Genomic DNA, 22,181 nt, shown 5'->3' with positions numbered 1-22,181 from the left:
GATACTGGCTTTGATTTGGCACCACCTGGTGGTGATAGCTCTAGCTTAACTGTTGAGGACTAGATCTTGTAGACTGACTAGGACTTTATAAGATTGCAGTAGAAATTCTAGAAAGATCTCAGGTAGATCGTACCCATTTTGTTGGGCCAGTTGGGGTGGGTTACATCAGAAAAGTACTGGGGATGCAGTGGCCTCCCTTACACAGTCTGCTCCCAAAGGACGTGGTTGCTTGCTTATCCTTCATCTCCCTAGATCTTATCCTTTCTTCCATGTTTCTATTCTCATTTTAGAACTGTGTGTTAATGCATTTAACGGTATATTTTGTGAGGTATATTATCTGGTTTCAGGGCATCTACCATCACAGTACTTTTCATTTGGACCTAAGATGTGATCTCTATTGTGTAATGTGGATTTGGTCAAACCATCATCTTCCTATTATAACACTAGGTGTTCTTGGTGAGTCATCCCTCTTACATTCCTATATTCTCCCGTCTGTATCTTAGAAAAATTAGATAGAAGTCAAAATCCATTGATATTATGAATAAAGGTTATAAAATGATCTTAGGAGGTAGGTGCTGTTATTGTGTACATTTTACAGAGGAAACTAAGGCATGGAGAAATTCATCCAACAACTAATCAGTCAGTCTGAAATCCAGATTTGAATCCAGATGTTCTGATTCCAGAGTATGTGCCCTTAATCACTTCTGTTATACTTCCATCCTGCTGGAATGTCTTCTTTACTCTCTGCTTCCCTTTGCAAATATCTGTCCCTGAAAGGCCTCGTCTGCATGCCGGCCTTCCCTCCTTAATCCTGATTCATGCTGATCCATCCCTTCTCTCTCTCTTTTCTCCTTTTTTATTGCTACATTCATTGGTCTTAGTTATAGTATGTAGGTATGTGTTCCCACTTCTTAATTTGACTTATACATTCAAACAATTGTTTGTATTAACTAAAATATGTAATCCAATGCAAACACCCCAGAAGTCTTCAGAAGATAATTGTCTGTCCTTCACTAACAGTTAAGCAATTCAGGGATGAAGAGATAAGAAATTTCTTGTGTCTTCTATTGCAGTCTGTAGTTTGCCATGTTTTATGCTTTGCTTCTCTAGTAATTTTTGTGATTGATATGCTTAGCACTAGTTTCTTTGAAATGCTCACTAAATGTCTTATTGTGTGCTGTGAAATTGATCTTTTTCTGTTGTGCTGCATGTTTAGCTTCATCTAGAATCTGTAGTTTCCCTCTAACAATTTTTCATTCTAAGTGCCAATAGCTGCTTGAGGCATTCATTCATTCATTGATTCTTCCTTCAGTCATGTCTTCACTTGTATTTTTGCTCACCCCTTTTTTGGGCCTATTGTGCATCAGCTCTGATCAGGGCACTGGTGGGAATTAGAAAGACATTTAAGATACACATAATCCCCAAGCTTAGGTAACTAGGCATAGAATCATATATTCTAATACTAGATGTTAGAATGGATAGTGGTCAGATGAATAGAATAGATAGTGGCAGTTCAAATAGAGGGTGTGGTTAGAGAAGGCATATTGCTATGGAGATACCATTCAGTGACATTTCATTAAGGCCATGAAAGATATGTAAGTTTTTTTGAAAGGCAAAAGTGAGGAGGAAGAATATTCCAAGCAGAGGGATGAGTAAGAGCATGGAAGATGAGAAATGAAAGCATTGAGAGTAATTTAGTTTGATTGAAAATGGGGTCTTGTGGGCACCAACATTACAAAAATTAAAGCTCTGATTTGCTGTTTAGTTTATTTCTTGAATAATGAATGGTTCACATGTCCCCTTTATCCATAACTTACAGTATTGCTAATACAGACAGAATTCTAGTTTTTGTTAATTTCTGTGTTTGCATTTTTTTCCTCCTTGTAATATGACTCCTTGGAAAGGTGTAAAAATGGGATTTTCTCAGAAGCCATATTTAAGGTAAAATATGTAACCACCAGTTTTGCTGTACTTTATTCCAAACAAGTCTCTACAACTCCTCTGTGACTCAGGTATGGTAGAGATCTCTTAGACCTGAATTCCTCTAGAATTGCCTTGTAAATGAAGGGAAACTAAACTATACATTTTAAGGATGGATGTAATTTGTAATAGAAAGAAAGGATATTTATTTATCTTTGAGGCCCAAAAAAGGCAGTGGGAAAAAATACAGTGATAGTTAAACATGAGGAACTTTCTGGCCTTCATGAGTCAGCACGAGTTTGGCCTGAGCTGAGGATTTCTGGAGGGTGGTGATGGTAAGGTTGGAAGGGTGAGGGCAAGGTCAGTTTATACGGGGCTATTTCTGCAGGCAGAAGGCTGAGTGATGTTTTGTAAGTTAAGAAAATAGAGAGCCGGCTATTGCAAAGGGTAAATACAACAGAAACAGTCAGCTCAATATTGGAAGTAGGGCAGAATCTCAATATTAATTCAAAATAGCATTGATTGGCTGAGCGCAGCGGCTCACGTGTAATCCCAGCACTTTGGGCAGCTGAGGCGGGAGGATTACTTCCACCCAACTGTTCAAGACCAGATTGGGCAAGATAACAAGACCTCATTTCTACTGAAAACAAACAAAAAAAATTAGCCCGACTCCGTGGCAGGCCCTTGTAGTTCCACCTACTCAGGAGGCTGAGGCAGTAGGATAGCTTAAGGCCAGGAGATCAAGGCTGCAATGAGTCGTGATTGTGCCACTGCACTCCAGCCTGGCGACAGAGCAAGACCCCATCTCAAAACAAAAACTAAATAACATTGGTTAATTTTGCCTTTTACACATTTAAAGTATTTGTTATATAATAAGGAATAAGAAGTGAAAATCTTGTTTAAAGCCGAATGCTAGTTCTCATTAAGATACTTCTTTTTTGCCTACTTCTTTGAAAAGAGTTGCTATGTTGCAGCAACTAAAAATTTAAAACCCTTGAGCAATTGAATATAATTAAGTACAGGTGTTGACTCTGGGTTATAATTCATAACTTTTAAGTGACTTTAAGGATTCTTTAATGGTGCGGATGTCTAATTATCTATAATATAAGTATAATACCAGTAACTGTTAGGCAGAATTTTCTGGTGTTCTGTACATTTAGAAGAATTACACTGTATAATATTGTAATGTGTTGCTTCTTGTCAGTCACAACCAGAAGATTTTTTTGATTGCTACTATATTAAATATAAGCTCCAATTTTAACGTTTTTCATGTCTTTCTACCTGCTTTTTTTCTCTTTATCTCATCCTTACTATTCAATGTTGTTTTTCACTGCTTAAAAGTATGTTATTTTTAATTTAAGAGAACTCTAAAAATTAGAAGAAAATAACAATTTTTAAGGTTTCTCAGAACTGAATTGACCCACTTTATTATTCTCTCCTATGCTAAATATCTGTTTGTCTCAAGATTTGGAATTATATTTACTTACAGCTTTGCTTGATTGCTCCCATATAAGTTTACTTTGTGTAAAAGTCCTATAGGAATCATTTATGATTTCTTTAATTTTAGACTAGTCCCTCAAAGTCAGCTACATATGCCTTTTTACTAAGCTTTTCGAAAACTTAATCAATTTTTGAGTATGTCAAAGGGATGGTAGTTTTATTCCTCTGGGTCTAGATTCAGTTTTAGAGCTGTTTCCTGTAATGAGAGAGGAGGAAGGAAGAGGAGAGGGAGGGGAGACAAGCAGAGCAAAAGCAAATTCTTCTGGCTACTTGTAGTTATGTTTTTTATTCCAGCATTAAACAATTAGACTGTAGCACAGACTGGATTATTTTATGGCCTTTGTTATATCTATTTTAATAGACTTTTCTCTGGAAAACAAATATTAAAGACTTTAGAGATTACTTTTGATTGATTTCTTATTGTAAATCAGCACAACCCACCAACTCCAGTTATACTATTCCATTATGCTTTTGAATCAAGTAATTAACACTTTACATACTAGACCAATTATTTGCATTTTTATATATTTACAAAATATTTTATTTCTCCAGAGATCTAAAAATACATTCACTGATTAATACAACTCTCTTCATTTGTTTCAAACTCTAAAGGCTAGAAATGTAAACCTACCTCTTTTTGAGTGGAATATTGTTAGCGGAATGTACTGTTAGTTATTTTGTGTATGCCAAAATTTGCCTTCTTCCCTGATATTGTTAAGAAAGGCAAATTGATTTTTGAAGTGAATATAATAAATTGAGATGCTCTTCTCCCACTTTTTAATTTTTACTTTTTGAGACGAAATCTTACTCTGTCACCCAGGCTGGAGTGCAGTGGCGCAATCTCCCCTCACTGCAACCTCCACCTCCCCAGGTTCAAACAGTTCTCCTGCCTCAGCCTCCTGAGTAGCTGGGACTACAGGCACCACCACGCCCAGCGAATTTTGTATTTTTAGTAAAGACAGGGTTTCACTATGTTGGCCAGGCTGGTCTCGAACTCCTGACCTTAGGTGATCTGCCCGCTTAGGCCTCCCAAAGTGCTGGGATTACAGGCATGAGCCACTGTGCTGGGTCCCACTTTCTAACTTAAGGAAAGTGATTAAAACTACACATCTTACTTAATGCAAAGATACATATTACAAGCTTTAGGTTAAGCTATAAATTAGATTATGGTTTTGCTCAAATTGCTTTTGTTGCCAAGATGTTAAGGAGCTTTATCGAGATTAAGACTAGAGTTTTGCAGTGTTTCTGTAAACCAGGGCTTAAACTATATTTTCAAATCAGAGCATTTGGAGTATGCAATAACTAGCTTTTATACCTCTTCTCCCCCCAACCCCTGTTCACATCCCCACTTCCACTCCAGTGCAATAAAGAATTTTTGTCATGTCATTTATGGAAAATAAATAGGAGTTTGTATTTTCCAGTGTTTATTAATAAAACTATAGATAGTAAAGGAATTGCCAAGGCATGTTTAGCTCTCTCCCTTCTCTTTAAATATTAATGAGTTAGAGAACTGTAAGGAAGTTGGGAACCAGAGTTCTGACATAAGGTAATACTTTGTTTTGAAGAATGGATTGGAAATTTGAAAAGGTAAAGGTTTTTTTAGCAGGATATTCTTGTCTTGATTTCTAACATTGTATTTAATAATTGATCTTCTATTGATTTAGGAATCTGGCCCCTAACCTCTGAATGATTAGACTATAAACTAGCGGGACTCTGGATTAGAATATAAACACTCAAAACATTTACTGTTAACACATAGGACAAACTGGAAAGCAGTGTAAAATAATGTAGCATGTAGTTTGTTTTGGTGCTGTGATTTAATATTACCATATATTTGTGTAATAATTTTATTTCTCTTTATCTGTAGTTTGCATTTTAGAAAAGTGGTTATCTGGTTGACATCATTTTCTTGAGTTAATTTGCACGTTCATCCTGTTTTCGTGTGTCCCATCAGATTTCTAATGCCATTCTTCTGATCGTATGTGAAGAACAGTGATTCCCTTTTAGCTGGTTCTTTACTTCTGGTTAGTCTTTCTAAACTGCTGCTTTCTATATTACTCATTAATGTAAGACTCCTTATTGGCTCCCTATTGGCTAGTAGATGAGCTCCAGACTTATCCTGATATTTGGACCTCCCTATCCTCCATGCCCACCTTTTATCATTTTCTACTCTTCAGCACAATTTCTCACTGTGATCAGCTCTCCAGTAAGCTTTGTTCATTTCAAATTTTAGTTTTTAGCTGATGCTTTCTCCTGTTGCTTGTCATGCCTTTCTTTATCTTCTTAACCTATTCAATTTTTCCTATTTTTAAAGGCCTTACTGATTACCTGTTATTAATTATGCATATATTTAAAGTCTGCTGGTGAATATTGCTCTCCCTTTTTAATAGGTTAGATTTGTTTTCTCACCAGATTATCCAGTTACTGAGATCAAGATCCTCTTATTTTGATTTTTGTTTTTAATTCTCACAGACTTAGCACATTGTTGGATATATAAGGAGTCTTTCTCCAATTGGAAAACTTATATTTAACAAGGCATATTATAGTTTGCATATGTGTTGAGAGGGTGGCAGTTTATGCAGTGGTTTACATACCAAGGAATTCTTTACCTCTGTATTGTATAGTGGTAGAGTATGGGAAAAGCATAAGTCAAATAGGTCTATTTTGATTACATACCCTCTTATTCCCAAGAAAACTCTAGACATGCTATTTGGAATCTCAAAGTATCTTATCTGTTTTCTCTTGCTGTAACTGAATACCTGAGACTGAGTAATTTATAAAGTAAAGAAACATATTTCTTACAATCATGGAGTCTGGAAAGTACAAGGTCAGCAGGCTGCAGCTGGTGAGGGCCTTCTTGCTAGTGGGGACTTTCTGTAGAGTCCCAAGGCAGCACAGCTCAGGCCACCATATGGTGGTGGAGCTCATAAGAAATGGGCAAACTTTTTATAACAAACACACTCTGGTGATAAATAGCCTACTCCCTTGATAACCCAAAAACCCATGAATGGCTTAATCCATTCTAGGGGCAGAGCCCTCATGACCCAGTCACCTCCCAGAGATTCCACTTCTCAACACTGCTGCATTGAGTTTCCAACACATGAACTTTCAGGGAATGCGCTGAAACTATAGCCCAGGTTTTCTATGACAGATGGTTTATAAGTATTGCTGTGAAGCCTGTACTCTTCAATACATCATGTATTTCTATGTCTCTCTAGGGATTCTTTACTTCTAAAAACTGAATACAACCCAAGTTTAAGTAGTACTGTAGGAAAGCAGTTCACTGAAGTGCTGAATTTCCAAAGTATATTTTTGTTTCTGAAGTCCTTCAGGTTAGATTCAGCATCCTAAACAGTGTATAGATTTATCCTTTTTACTCACATCTTTATGGAGTAAGAACAGGCCTTGAGTGAATGAGTAAACTGATTAATCTTCACTTCATTTATAATCATTGATAAGAGCCAACTCATCATTTCTGCCAAATCATACCAATAAATAAGTAGCATGCAGAATGTCCAGTACCATAGGAATAGTGAAATGTATCTCACCAAGTAGATATGTATTTTGAATGGACCTCAGTAAGGGAGGTACAGAAATTAGAAAAGTCACAATTTTAGAGTAAGCATTGACATTTTGCATTTATTCCCTTAGTGAATAGATTTTATATTAGAAACAGTTTATATAACTAACTAAAAATATTTTTTGGTTCATTTCATTTGATACTGCCTCAGAGTATACTGGAGCCACTCAGGGGAGTTCTGAGTTGGAGATTCTGTTAGTGAGAATGTAATAGAGGGATAAGAGAAGAGAGCTGAGAAAGACATCAACATTTACGGGTAAGTTATAACAAGAAAAGAAATGACCAGAGAAAATAGAAGAAGAATATCAGGAGAATGCAGTTAGAAAGAAGCAATGAAAGAGACTACTATTTCAGTGCTCTAAAGTTAGGTGCTACTGAGTGGTCATTCAAGATTCCTAAAGAATGGCTGTTAGATTTTAAATCATTAAGGCAAATCACTGATGTCCTTTCTAAGATCAGTTTGTTAGCTTGGTGGTGGCATATGCCAGACTATAGTGGGTTGAGTTGTAAATAGGGGAAAAAAGTAGAGAGAGCAGATGTAGATAGCTCCTTCAAGAAGCTTAGCTCTGAACTGGAGGAATGAAAGTAATAACTAGAGGGGAAATTAATGTCCAGGGTGAATGACATGATTGATTTAATGCAGAATCTTAAGCATGCTTAAATGTTGATGAGCAAGTATTAGTGGAAATGGAGGAGATACAAATACAGGAGAGAGGTGTAATAGATTGAGGTCTGAGGAAATAGAAGGAACAGTCTATGGAGCAAACTTCCTTGGGAGGGGCTCATATCCAGCACAGAGATGGGAGAGAGATTTACTAGAAATAGTAGAAGGAGTGATGTTGTCCATTTTACTGCTGGAGAGAAGGAAAGGTTAGTTAGATAACAACAAAAAGGGGGTTGGCTCTCCAGAAATGACATGCATTTCCCTGTGAAGCGGGGAAGGTTAAGGTAGCAGGGGAGAACTGGAAAGCACTAGAAATTTGAGAGAAGTCAAGAAGGTTTGAAAAGAGTACTTTGCTGTGAAAGGAAACACTGTAGGATTGCTGGGTGAGAAATCTCTGTAATAGAATCTGGCTTAAGCCTATTAAGGTTAATTTTTTTTCTATAACAAATAGTTTTTTAAATGAGGGTTTACCATAGTTAATGTTTTAGTTACCCATTATGTATTTCTCCTTGTGCAAATTAAACTTGTTTGTTGTGTTTTTTGTTTTGTTTTGTTTTGTTTATTTGAGACATAGTCTCAGTCTTGTCACTCAGGCTGGAGTGCAGTGGCGCCATCTCGGTTCACTGCAGCCTCCACTTCCCAGGTTCAAGCAGTTCTCCTGCCTCAGCCCCCCAAGTAGCTGGGACCACAGGCGCATGCCACCACGCCTGGCTAATTTTTTGTATTTTTAGTAGAGATGGGGTTTCACCATGTTGGCCAAGCTGGTCCAGAACTCCAGACCTCAAGGTGATCTGCCCTCGACCTCGCGAAGTGCTAGGATTACAGGCATGAGCCACCATGCCTGGCCTATTGTGTTTTTTAAGAAGTGACTTAAAAAGACCAGGCAGGCAGATCACTTGAGGCCAGGATTTGAGACCAGCCTGGCCAACATGGCAAAACCCCATCTCTACTAAAAGTACAAAAAAGTTAGCCACACATGGTGGCACGCACCTGAAATCCCAGCTATTCAGGAGGCTGAGGCACTAGAATTGCTTGAACCTAGGAGGTGGAGGTAGCAGTGAGCTGAGATCCCACCGCTGCCCTCCAGCCTGAGCAACAGAGCAAGACTCTTTCTCAAAAATAAATAAATAAACAATAAAAAATGACTTGTTTTTGTATAAACAATGCATGTTTATTATAAAAAGTTTAAATGAGACAAAACTGATAAAGAAGTTTTTAAAAATTACTCAGTAGCTCACTTCTCAGAAATTCTCATTAGCATTTGGTCGGTGCCATTAAGAGAGAGAAATGACTTTATACAAATGTGATCATATAGCGTATGTGCTATTTCAAATAGACTAAATTTCATTTTGAGTTTGAAAGAAAAAGAAATAATACAGAAGAAATTACTGAACCTCAGGTACGGGTTTTTTTTTTTTTTTTTTAAACAAAAGATACAGAAGATAGGTTCTTAAATGATCCTTTAGGCCATAAGAGAGAATTCTGAAGCCTTTTGTAGACTTGATTTTTTTTTTTCTTTTCTTTCCTTTTTTTTTTTTTTTTTGAGACGGAGTTTCGCTCTTGTTGCTCAGGCTGGAGTGCAGTGGCACGATCTCAGCTCACCACAACCTCTGCCTCCTGGGTTCAAGCAATTCTCCTGCCTCAGCCTCCTGAGTAGCTGGTGATTACAGGCATGCACCACCATGCCTGGCTAGTTTTGTATTTTTAGTAGAGATGGAGTTTCTCCATGTTGGTCAGGCTACTCTCAAACTCCTGACCTCAGGTGATCTGCCCACCTTGGCCTCCCAAAATGCTGGGATTACAGGCGTGAGCCACCGGGCTCGGCCTTTGTTGTTGTTGTTCAATCACCCAACTTGAAAATGTGTGACTTGATTTTAATGCTTGTATGAGCATAGTTTTCTTCTCCTGCTCTTGATGTTATGTGTGGTGTCAGTGATTCTGTGTCAGATGGTTGACCATCCTATAGTTGGTCAAGTATACTTTTTATTTCAGTGTTTATGCCATCTTATTTGGAATGTGAGTCTTTGAAAGTGGCTATGATTTCTAAGTAGGCCACCTTCTTGACTGATAGGATCACTTTCACAGACTGTGAGAAATCTTAGGGTGTATTACTTTATACAATTAGTCCACTTATAGAAAGAGAAAATGTTTCAAAACTCGGTGAATTTAGAAAAGCTAAACTTTAGCACTTTTGGACTCTTGCGTTATAAGAAATTTTATCTGTCTTTACGTCTAAATAGTATCTGACTGTTGAATATACCTTCCTTCTTTAAATATTTTTTCCCTCACTCTCATAAGAGCATACTCCTAGTTTTTCTCTGACTTAGGTTAGTCCTTCTCAGTCTCTTGCCAGTTCTTCTCCTCTCTCAGATATCTGAGTGTTGGAGTGCTCTCTCTAGGTGATGTCATTCAGATCTGTTACTTTAAACACATTTGATAACTGTCAATTTTGTATCTTCATTCATGACCTTACATCCTACATCTAGCCTATCTCTAAAATATAGTCCTAGTACAAACGCTTCTTTTCTTCTCCACAGTCTTATTTGAGTACCACTCGTCTGGTTATTGCTCATTGGCACCACTATAGCTACCTCCTAACTTTGTCTGCAGTCACTCTTGCCTCCTCTCTTAGAATCTTTTCTTTTTACAGTAGCTAAAGTGGACTATTTAAATCATAAGTCTTATCACCCTGCCTTCCATATATATATATTTTATATATATTTTATTTTAATCCTTTCCAAGATGAATTGAATAGCATGAAACTATATTACTCAAAATTAATTTTTTGAGTATATTGCTGAGGATTTCTTCTAAATTAGTAATTCCTACATAAAAAAAAAAAAGGTATATTCCCCAGTTACTGAAAGAATTTTGTGTGTTAGACTCTCTGCTAAACACTTGACGTATATTATCTGATGTAATCATATCCATTCTCTGGGAGAGAAGCATCCTCATTTTAAAGATGCGAAGATAAGATCTATAGAGGTTAGATAATTTGTCTAAGATTCTATGATCAGCAAATCTATCTGATATATAGAGTCCGTGAACTCAGATAGGTTTGCTGATCATAGAATCATATATATATATTAAAAAACTATATATAAAAAAAAACTATATATATATATATAGTTTTTTTTTTTTTTTTTTTAACAGGGTCTTACTCTGTCGCCCAGCATGATCACAGCTCACTGCAGCCTCGACCTCCCAGGTTCAAGCAGTCTCCCACCTCAGGTCCCAAGTAGTTGAGACCACAGGTGTGCACCACCATGCATGGCTAATTTTTTTATTTAGAGACAAGGTCTCACTATGTTGCCTAGGCTGGTGTCAAACTCCTGAGCTCAAGCGATCCTCCTGCCTCAGCCTCCCAAAGTGATAGGATTACTGGTGTGAGCCACCATACCAGGCCTCAAAGACTATATTCTTAAGCACTAAATCTTGTACTAAAGAAGGCAAGATGCAAAAAAATAAATTGCTATGACATAAGTGTATGGTGAAGTTGGTTGACCCAGAAGCATGTCTTTGGAAAAGAATCTCCAATTTTTTAGCTCTAAGAAATGAGAAGTTACTCAAATGGCCACCAAATTTTATGGAAGCTTATATTTTATGGCTTTTCTAGGCCCATTCTAGGCTATTCCATTTGACAGGATAGCCTTAGTGTTCCCTTTACTTAATTTTTATCTTAATATTTGACAATTTTTTTTCAGAAATAAATTTAAATTCTACTTGTGGTATGTTACCACCTTACAATACAAATGAATATAATAATATTAACCTTGGGGCAAGGGAGCAACAGTGCCACCAGAGTATATAAGGTCTGTGGTTTGAATTTTTTTCTTATAGTAGGGGGAATAGATTAGTGATGATACAGTCATAACTCATTTCCTAGGCTAGTCCTTGGCAGAGTCTAGGTAAGGTACAAACTAGAAAATAATTTGTTTTTTTTTTGGGGGGGTCGTTTTTGCTCGGCAAGGTCTTGCTCGGTTGCCCAGGCTCGACTGTAGTGGCATGATCATGGCTCATTACAGCCTCTAACTCCTGACCTGAAGCAATCCTCCTACCTTAGCCTCTCCAGTAGCCAAGAGTATAGGCACACACCACCATGCCCAACTATATTTTTTTTTAATTTTCTTGTAGAGACAGGATCTTGCCTTGTTGCCCAGGCTGGTCTCGGACTCATGGGCTCAAGTGATCCTCCCACCTTGGCCACCCAAAGTGCTGAGATTACAGGTGTGAGCCACCACACCCAACCTAAAAGATAATTTGAAAATTGTAAGATAGACACATGATTTCTTCCCCTTCCTCCTTTATTCTGTTTTTTTTCTTTGGATTTGTTTAGATCATCGGAGGGCTTTGTTTTCTTTGCATTCAGAAGAATTGCAGTTACTAAGTTTCTCTCTATTATCAACTTGGTTAAAATTGAGGATTGTAATTAAGAATTGCCATTAAAAACCTGCTAATGCATTTACTGTAGGGATGTTGTTGAGGACATCACTATGGTTAGTCATTGGACCCTACATAGAGACAACTATGTAGGATATTTTTCATTCTGAGTGTCACAGAAAGCTTAGTCACTTCTGTAACTTACAGTGTTATTTGTGTTGCTTGACTGCCAGGAAGCTTCCATTTTTATTTTCCTACTTTATTGTGCTATTTGCATAAGATGCCTCAAATCTTGACAAGAAGTAAATAATATTGTGCTTTCAGGGAGACTTCTTTCATATTTTCAAAGATTCAAAAAATTTACCTAAACCACTGTCTATTTTGTTTATTAGTAAAACATAATGTAACTCCTCATTTCTGCTAATTTTGCTCATATGAATTTGACATTAAATAGTATACTATTTGTACACAAAAAACTTAAATACTACTTTACATACCTATACTTTAATTGTAATAGTATATTTATGTTTTATTATTATTACTGAATAATCCACATTACAATACAACTTAATTATTTTTAATTCTGGGAAATTATATTTTAAAACAATTTATAACTTGTAACAAGAGTATCTTGGTTTTTGGTATTTAAGAATGAGCTGTGTTCACTGTTTCTCTTAACCAAAGTCAATCAAACTCTCTCATGATTTCTTTGATACCTCTGTCTAAAATAATTGATACTTTATGTTTGAAAACATCTCATTTGGGGACTATAATCTAATTGGTAATTTTAATGAAATTAATTTGTTTATAAATGTGTATATTGTTTGGTGGATGTATCATTGCTTTCTGTTTGTAATATTTCTTAGTATTTGTTCATTTTTTATGATACTGTTCTTTATCTGGTAATTTGAGTAAATCCCAGTTGAATTATGTTGCCACATTATGTCTTCAAAAGGGCATAAAGTCAGTACACATGCTTCAGTAATATCTGGTTGTTTTACCCTTATGTTTCCAGTTGGCAATTTGAAATTATGGCTTCAACTGCACTTTAAATATGTGATAATAGCATGTGTTTCTAATAAGGGCCAGCATCATTTTGTTCAGATAGTGTGAATGGTTGTCACTCATATATGACAAATGCACCTTCATCTGCTTCTTTGATAGCCCCCTAAAAACCATACCCTGAAATCAGGCCGATGAAATTAGCTGCTGTGTAAATTGTGTGTCTGAGTGGTTCATTATCTAATCACCGTCAGAACCACAGTGATAAAGTAGATTGAAGCAGGGAAGAGGTCTGCCAGATGATTTCAGACACCCCCCCTCCCTAAATCTGGTTTCCCTTGGAAACCCTAATAGTGCAGTTCAGAACTTCAATCTTTCATGCCTGGAATTCAGTATCTTTTAATGTACCAAACTTGGAAATGCCAATAGTTCTAGAACATAATTTTGTTTTTGTAAAGACCATAATTTTATTTATTTAAATCAATTTTTGAAATATTGAGACTCTTGAACTACTGTTTTATTGCCAGTAGCCTCACTATTACTAAATGGGGAAAAAATGCTATGTCCTACTTGCTGAGAAGCCAGAGTAATTTATTTATTATATTTATTTGTTAACCTTCTAGGAATCTTTCCCTCTAATCATAATGAACCCTCTGTATTATTTGTTTATTGAATTGCTTCCCTTTAATTCATTTTAGGTGCTTTTGAAGATGATGATATCACACATGTTGAAGGAAGTGTAGATCCTATTCGAGATATAGAAATAATACATGAAGAGCTTCAGCTTAAAGATGAGGAAATGATTGGGCCCATTATAGATAAACTAGAAAAGGTGGCTGTGAGAGGAGGAGATAAAAAACTAAAACCTGAATATGTAAGTAAAAATTTACAGCTTCTTTAGATACTCAAGAGTTTATTTTTCTTGATTAAATTTTTTAAATAATGCATGTGATATATCTAATATTGTTATGGAATTTTAGAAGCTAAGGGTTATTTCTGTTAAAAAAAATTGTTAAGAAACTTTATTTTTAAACAACCAAGGACCATGGTGATAGGCTATTTAGGGGGTTCTAAGCAAGCAGTAGTTAGCAGTAATAATGAGTGTTTATATGATTACTATGTAGGTCTTCAGGTTTTAGTGTTAATAAAGTGTGGTTTATGATGAAAAACTTACTGGATTTGGCAAAATGACTCATACAGGTTTCATGGATTTGAAGAAGTGATTTATACAAAGAACTGGTTCTCCAGAGGGGTTAACTAAATTAATACACTCTTAAAGTAAACAGATCATTTTAATATTTTATGGAATGAAAAGATGCATCATTGTTCTTAATATTCAAATGTGTTTTCTATCACATTATAATGAATAATTATTAGTAACGTTGTAATAAATGTTCCAAAATGTACTTTGAAGCTTTTAGTTTACATATGATTGAATTGTCTTTAACATTTAAGAAACGGTGCCCTGGCGAGGCATGGTGGCTCACGCCCATCATCCCAGCACTTTGGGAGGCTGAGGTGGGTGGATCACCTGAGATCAGGAGTTTGAGACCAGCCTAGCCAACATGGTGAAACCCTGTCCCTACTAAAAATACAAAAATTAGCCGAGTGTGGTTGTAGGTGCCTGTAATCCCAGCTACTCGGGAGGCTGAGGCAGGAGAATCACTTGAACCTGGGAGGCAGAGGTTGCAGTGAGCAGAGATTGTACCACTGCACTCCAGCCTGAGTGACACAGTGAGACTCCATCTCAAAAAATATATTCAATAGTGGTCTCATAAGATAACGTCAAATTTTTTCTCTACCTTTTCTATGTTTAGATAAACAAATATTTACCATTGTGTTACAATTGCCTACAGTATTCAACACAATAACATGCGGTACAGGTTTGTAAGAGCAATAGGCTATACAATATACCCCACGGCCTAAGGAATATTAGTAGGCTGTACAATCTAGGTTTGTGAAAGTATACTCCGCATTGTTTGCACAAGGAGAAAATTGCTCAAAGACACATTTCTCAGAACAGTATCCTCATCATTAAGCACTGCATGACTGTAGTTTCTTTGGGAGCTATATCAGGAGACACATCAGAGAGTAAGAAATTGAAACTAGTAAGAGAGGCTGGGCGCGGTGGCTCATGCCTGTAATCCCAGCACTTTGGGAGGCTGAGGCAGGCAGATCACGAGGTCAAGAGATTGAGACCATCCTGGCCAACGTAGTGAAACCCTGTCTGTACTGAAAATACAAAAATTAGCCAGGCGTGGTGGCAGGCACCTGTAGTCCCAGCTACTCAGGAGGCTGAGGCAGGAGAATTGCTTGAACCCTGGAGGCAGAGGTTGCAGTGAGCCGAGATCGCGCCCTTGCACTCCAGCCTGGTGACAGAGTGAGACTCTGTCTCAAATAAATAAATAAATAAAATATTTTTAAAAATAAAATAAAATGAAACTAGTAAGAGAAAGTAACCAACACAAAGTATGTAAATGAGCAGGTTACCCCTATGGGCAAGAGTAAGGAAGCTGGGGTAATTATCAACCAATTTATATCAATTACTGGCTATGGGCTACTCCGAGGAGTGTTAACTCCTTGGTGCCTGATGTCTTTGTGGTTTGAGCATAGAATTGAGTCAGACTAACAGATGCTTACCTTAAGCCATCACCATGTACTAGACCTGTGATAGCAAAGGGAATTTTGGGCAGGGTAATCCTATAATTCTAGCACTTCGGGAGGCCAAGGCAGGTGGATCACCTGAGATCAGGAGTTTGAGACTAGCCTGGCCAACATGGTGAAACCCCATCTCGACCGAAAATACAAAAATTAGCCAGGTGTGGTGGTGCGTGCCTGTAATCTCACCTACTCGGGAGACTGAGGCAGGAGAATCACTGGAACCTGGGAGGTGGAGGCTGCAGTGAGCCGAGATCATGCCACTGCACTCCAGGCTGGCCAACAGAGTGAGACTCAGTCTCAATTAAAAAAAAAAAAGGAAAAGGAAAAGAAAAGGGATACCTATATGATTATGAGATCAACTAGCTACTGTAAGGAAGTTTCTTTTAGAAATATATTTCTTATTTTCTCTAGCATATGGTCTAAAGGTACAAAAATGTGATAGACATAAAAGAGATAGCTACTTGAACTTTATGAGAAAGATAGGCAGGTCATTTTGTATTTTAGTTTAGGTATTGTATTTACCTATTCTTCTTCAATATTGTTGATTCTTTCTGTTCATTTAAATGTATCTTTATTTTCTGAGTAATCTTTCAAAAATTCAACATTCAAACCTCTTTTCCTATGAAGTTTCCAGTTTCTAGATGTGGATTTTTGTATTTTTATGTCAATAAGCATGAAAGACTTAGGTTAAATATACTCTAGCATGAAACATGAGCTGACTTTTTAATGTTAAAGCAGAGTCTTTCCTGAGAGCAAGGTAGATGTACTCTGACATAAGATACACCTTTTTTTTTTTTTTTTTTTTGAGACTGAGTCTCACTCTGTCACCCAGGCTGGAGTTCAGTGGCACTATATCGGCCTCCCTGGTTGAAGTGATTCTTCTGCCTCAGGCTTCCAAGTAGCTGGGACTACAGGCGCATGCCACGACGCCCAGCTAATTTTTGTATTTTTAGTAGAGACGGGGTTTCACTGTATTGGCCAGGCTGGTCTCAAACTCCTGACCTCATGATCCACTCACCTCGGCCTCCCAAAGTGCTGAGATTACAGGCGTGAGCCACCGCGTGCGGCCAAGGTACACCTTTTATAGTGAGTCTTGCTGTCTGAAGTAAAACCCAGGCATTAAAGAAGGCAGGAGTGGGATAAGCATATTCTCTTGGCATCAGCCAAATGTGTTCATTTCCTAGGGTGGCTGTAACAAGCACCATGAACTGGATGACTTTAAACAACTATGTCTTCTTTCCCGGTTCTAGAGGATGAGAAGTCTGAAGTCAGGGTGTTGGCAGGGCCATGCTCCCTCTGAAGCCTCTCTGGGGGAGAAGTTCTAGCTTCTGGTAGCTCCAGGTGTTCCTTGCCTTGTGACAGCAGAACTCCAATCTCTGCCTTAGTCTTCACATGGCCACCTTTCCTGTGTCTCTGTCCAAATTTCCCTTTTCTTATAAGGACACAAGTCATACTAGCTTAAAGGCCCACCTTCCTCTAAGTATGGCTTCATCTTAATTAATTCCCAAATAAGTTCACTTTCTGAGTATCAGGGATGGGATTCAATCTATGATACTAAGTCATCAAGATCAAGGTTAATTTTAAATCTATTTGTGTGTATGTACATCTCATTTGGAAAAATGAAATTTGAAAAATGAAGTTAGGAGGCTTTAAGGAACAATTTATTTTGTATCAATTATTTGGAAATCATTATACTTAGAAAATATTCATAGAACTAATAGCTAATTAAAGAACTAAAGACCACTAGAAATTATAATTAATGAGTCTTTTTTTCTGAAAACATCTGAGTAAAAAATTAATGTCCTCAGTAATATGTAACTATTAGCAGATTTCTTATATTCTTAAGGCAGTTTTTAAAACTGGTATTAACATAGCTTTTGAAATATTTAAGGTATTTGTTTTTAACAAACATTGAAAGATTCAGAGTAGCATACAGGCATACTTCATTTTATTGACCTTCACTTTATTCGGTTCCACAGATGTTGTGGGTTTGGGAGGTTTTGTTGTTTTACAAATCAAAGGTTTGTGGCAACGCTGTGTTGAGCAACTCAATGCCATTTTTCCAACAGCAGGTGCTCCCTTTGTGTTTCTGTGTCACATTTTGATAATTCTTACAAGATTTCAAACCTTTTTGTTATTATAGTATTTGTTAAGGTGGTGTTTGACCGGTGATCTTTGATGTTCCTGGTATAACTGCTTTGGGGAGCCATGAACCATGCACATAGAAGACAGCAAACTTTGTCGATAAATGTTGGGTGTGCTCTGATTGCTCCACCTACTGGCCGTTTTCCATCTCTCTCCCTCTCCCAGGTTGTCTATGTTCCCTGAGACACAACATTGAAATTGGGCCAAATATTAATAATACCCCTATGATGGCTTCTAAGTGTTCAAGTGAAAGGAAGAGTCACATCTCTCACTTTAAATCAAAAGCTAGAAATGATTAAGCTTAGTGAGGAAGGCATGTTGACAGCTAAGATAGGCTGAAAGCCAGGTCTTTTGCACCAGATAACCAAGTTGTGAATGCAAAGGAAAAGTTCTTGAAGGAAATTAAAAGTGCTCCTCCAGAGAACACACGAATGAGAAGAAAGCAAAACAGCTGTATTGCTGATATGGAGAAAGGGATTTTTTTGTTTTATTTTGGTTTGGTTTTTTTTGACACAATGTCTCACTGTCTTGTCCAGGCTGGATCCAAACCCCTGGGCTTAAGTGATCCTCTTACCTCAGCCTCCCAAGTAGCTAGGATTATAGGTGTATACCACCATGCCCGGCTAATATGGAGAAAATTTTAGTGTTCTTGATAGAAGCTCGAACAATCTGCAATATTCCCTTAAGCAAAGGACTAGTCCAGAGCAAGGTCCTTACTCTTTAATTCTAGAGTTAGAAAATAGAGAGGTGAGGAAGCTGCAGAAGAAAAGTTGGAAGCTTGCAGAGGTTGTTTCATGTGGTTTAAGAAAAGAAGCCATAGCCCTAACATAAAACTGCAAGGTGAAGCAGCAAGTGCTAATGTAGAAGCCGCCGCAAGTTCTCCAGAAGGTCTAAGATCACTGATGAAGACAATGAAAACAACAGATGCTCAATGTTGACAAAACAGCCTTGGAAGAAGAGGCCATCCAGGCTTTAATTGCTTGAGAAGAGAAGTCAATTCTTGGCTTCAAAGGATATGCTGACTCCCTTGTTAAGGGCTAATGTGGCTGATGACTTTAAGTTGAAACCAATGCTCATTACCATTCTGAAAATCCTAGAGCCTTTGAGAGTTATGCTAAATCTATTCTGCCTGTGCTATATAAGTGGAACAACAAAACCTGGATGACAGCACATCTGTTTACAGCATGGTTTACTGAATATTTTAAGCCCACTGTTGAGACCTACTGCTCAGAAAAAAACGATTCCTTTCATTGAGACCTACTGATCATTGACAAAGTACCTGATCATTCAAGAACTCTGATGGAGATGTGCTAGGAGGTTAATGTTGTTTTCTTGCCTACTAAAACAACATCCATTCTGCAGCCCATAGATCAAGGAGTAATTTTGATGTTCATATCTTATTATTTAAGAAAATACATTTCATAAGACTGTAGCTGTCATAGGTAGTGATTTATCTCATGGATCTGGGCAAAATAAATTGAAAACCTTTTGGAAAGGATTCACCATTCTAGATGTCATTAAGAATATTCATGGCTGGGCGTGGTGGCTCACGCCTGTAATCCCAGCACTTTGAGAGGCCAAGGTGGGCAGATCACGGGGTCAGGAGTTCAAGACCAGCCTGGCCAACGTGGTGAAACCCTGTCTCTACTAGAAATACAAAAAAAAAAAAAAAAAAAAAAAAAAAGCCAGGCACGGTGGTGTGTGCCTGTAATCCTAGCTACTCAAGAGTCTGAGGCAGGAGAATTGCTTGAACCTGGGATTCTGAGGTTACAGTGAGCCAAGATCACACTACTGCATTCCAGCCTGGGTGACAGAGCAAGACTTGTCTCAGGGGAAAAAGAAAAGAAAAGAATATTCATGATTCATGAGAGGTCAAAACATCAACATTAATAGGGGTTTGGGATGAGTTGATTCCAAACCCACATGGATGACTTTGAGAGGCTCAAGACTTCAGTGGAGGAAGTAACTGCAGATGTGGTGGAAATAGCAAGAGAACTGGATGTAGACGTGGAACCTGAAGACATGATGGAACTGCTATAATCTCATGATAAAATTTGAATGGATGAGAGGTTGCCTGTTATGGATGATCAAAGAAAGTGGTTTCTCGAGATGGAATCTACTGCTGATGAAGATGCTGTGAACATTGTTGAAATGACAACAAAGGATTTAGAATATCACATACACTTAGTTGGTAAAGTAGTGGCAGGATTTGAGAGGATTGGCTTCAGTTTTGAGAGAAGTTGAAATGTGGGTAAAATGCTATGAGATAGCATTGCATGTCACAGGGAAATTTTTTGTGAAAGGAAGAGTTGATTGATATGGCAAACCTCATTGTTTTCATGTTTTAAGAAATTGTCACAGCCACCCAACTTTCAGCAACCACTACCCTGATTAGTCAGCAGCCATCAACATTAAGGCAAGTCCCTCCACCAGCAAAAAGATTACAACTCACTGAAAGCACAGATGATCATTAGCATTTTTTAGTAAAAGTATTTTTAAATTAAGGTTTGTATACTGTTTTTGTAGACATGCTATTGCACACTTAATAGACTACAATATAATGTAAACATAACCCTTATGCTTACTAGGAAACAAAAAAATTTGTGTGACTTGCTTTATAGTGATACTTCATTGCACTCACTTTTACTTGCTTTATGGTGATACTCACTTTATTGGAACTAAACCTGCAATATCTCTGAGGTGTGGTTGTACTGTAAAAATATATTCTTCCTCCTTTTATCTTCACATTTACCCCTTTCTTCTCTTTAGACTGTTGTGTGTCCTTTTAGGACACATGACTTAAAGAGATCATTTCTAAAAGAACATGATACTAGAGTAATTTTTGATAAGGCTGAACTCTCAGTCCTCATAATCTCTAGTTAATTGAACCAAATTGTTTAACAGAAAAACTGTATCTATGACTCCTTCCTCTTTTGTACCATCTACATCTCATCCTGTTGATTTTATATCTTGAATATTCCCCATACCTCTTTCTTTCTTCTTGTTTTTATTACTTCTTCTTTGGTTTGAGCCTCACTTATACTTAATTTGTTTTTGCGGTTTAACTGATCTTTTTGCCTCTAACTGCTCTTGTTTTCCACAAATACAAAATGAAGATCTAATCATGTTATTCCCTTGATTAAAATACCTATTTCCTATGGGACAGTGCCAACATAAAGGCCATGGCTCACAAAGTTCTTTGTGACTTGGGTTTGCTGGCTTAACATTGCTTTTTTTCCAGCTCTCCTGACGGTGAACTTAGGACTTTAACTGTACTGATTTTACATGAGGTCATTTACCAGAACTTTACCTGTTTGGTACTCTTCCATTCCCAATTCTTAGTCATTCTTCAAGACATAGCCTAAAGCATAAGTTCCCTGTTCCTTAAAAACAACTTTTTTAGCCGGGCACGGTGGCTCAAGCCTGTAATCCCAGCACTTTGGGAGGCTGAGACGGGCGGATCACAAGGTCAGGAGATCGAGACCATCCTGGCTAACACGGTGAAACCCCGTCTCTACTAAAAAATACAAAAAACTAGCCGGGCGAGGTGGCGGGCGCCTGTGGTCCCAGCTACTCCGGAGGCTGAGGCAGGAGAATGGCGTAAACCCGGGAGGCGGAGCTTGCAGTGAGCTGAGATCCGGCTACTGCACTCCAGCCTGGGCGACAGAGCCAGACTCAGTCTCAAAAAAAAAAAAAAAAAAAAAAAACAACTTTTTTATTGTGGTAAACTATACATAACATAAAATATACCATTAACCAATTTAAGTGTACAATTTCACTAGTATGAAGTACATTTATAATATTGTACAACCATTACCCCTATATATTTTCATAACTTTTTCGTCATTTTATACTGGAACTTTGTACTTTTATTATTCTTACAGCTTTTCTGTGAGTTTAAAATTTTTTTCAAAATAAAAAGTAAAAACACAATAATGATAACATGTTTTAATGTATAGAGTTCAGTTAAAATACATGACAATTATACAGAAAGGGTAGGAGAGGGTAGTGGAGTAAAAATGTTAAAATACTGCAATAAAAGACAAAGATTATATTTCAAAATAACCAGAAGAATGTTCTTACTACAAAGAAATGATAAATATATGAGGTGATGAATATGCTTAATACCCAGATTGATCATTACACAAAGTGTACATGTATCAAAACATCGCACTGTGCCCCATCAACATATGCAATTATTATGTGTCAGTTAAAAACAAAACTTCAAATACGTTTACTTTCTCTGGGGAAAGAAAAAAGAGGAGTTTGACAGTTTCTCTAAAAGTTAATTATAGACTTACCATATGAACTAGCAATTCTACTTCTGGG

General features: G+C 37.3%; 1 protein-coding gene across 2 annotated transcripts in view; it reads left to right on the top strand.

Annotated features, from left to right (window-relative positions):
- Positions 1-22,181, top strand: part of OLA1 (Obg like ATPase 1) — a 171,398-nt gene that overhangs the window by 90,092 nt on the left and 59,125 nt on the right. For both annotated transcript variants that reach the window (XM_005573514.3, XM_005573515.4), the window contains one exon: positions 13,745-13,920. In XM_005573514.3, coding sequence (XP_005573571.3) covers positions 13,846-13,920 — 75 coding nt within the window. In that variant the 5' untranslated portion in view covers positions 13,745-13,845. The remainder of the gene's footprint in view (positions 1-13,744; positions 13,921-22,181) is intronic.

This window comes from Macaca fascicularis, chromosome 12 (assembly GCF_037993035.2).
Source record: "Macaca fascicularis isolate 582-1 chromosome 12, T2T-MFA8v1.1".
Taxonomy (NCBI): domain Eukaryota; kingdom Metazoa; phylum Chordata; class Mammalia; order Primates; family Cercopithecidae; genus Macaca; species Macaca fascicularis.
The sequence above is the reverse complement of the archived record's forward strand: the minus strand, read 5'-3'. Positions and strand labels throughout refer to the sequence as shown.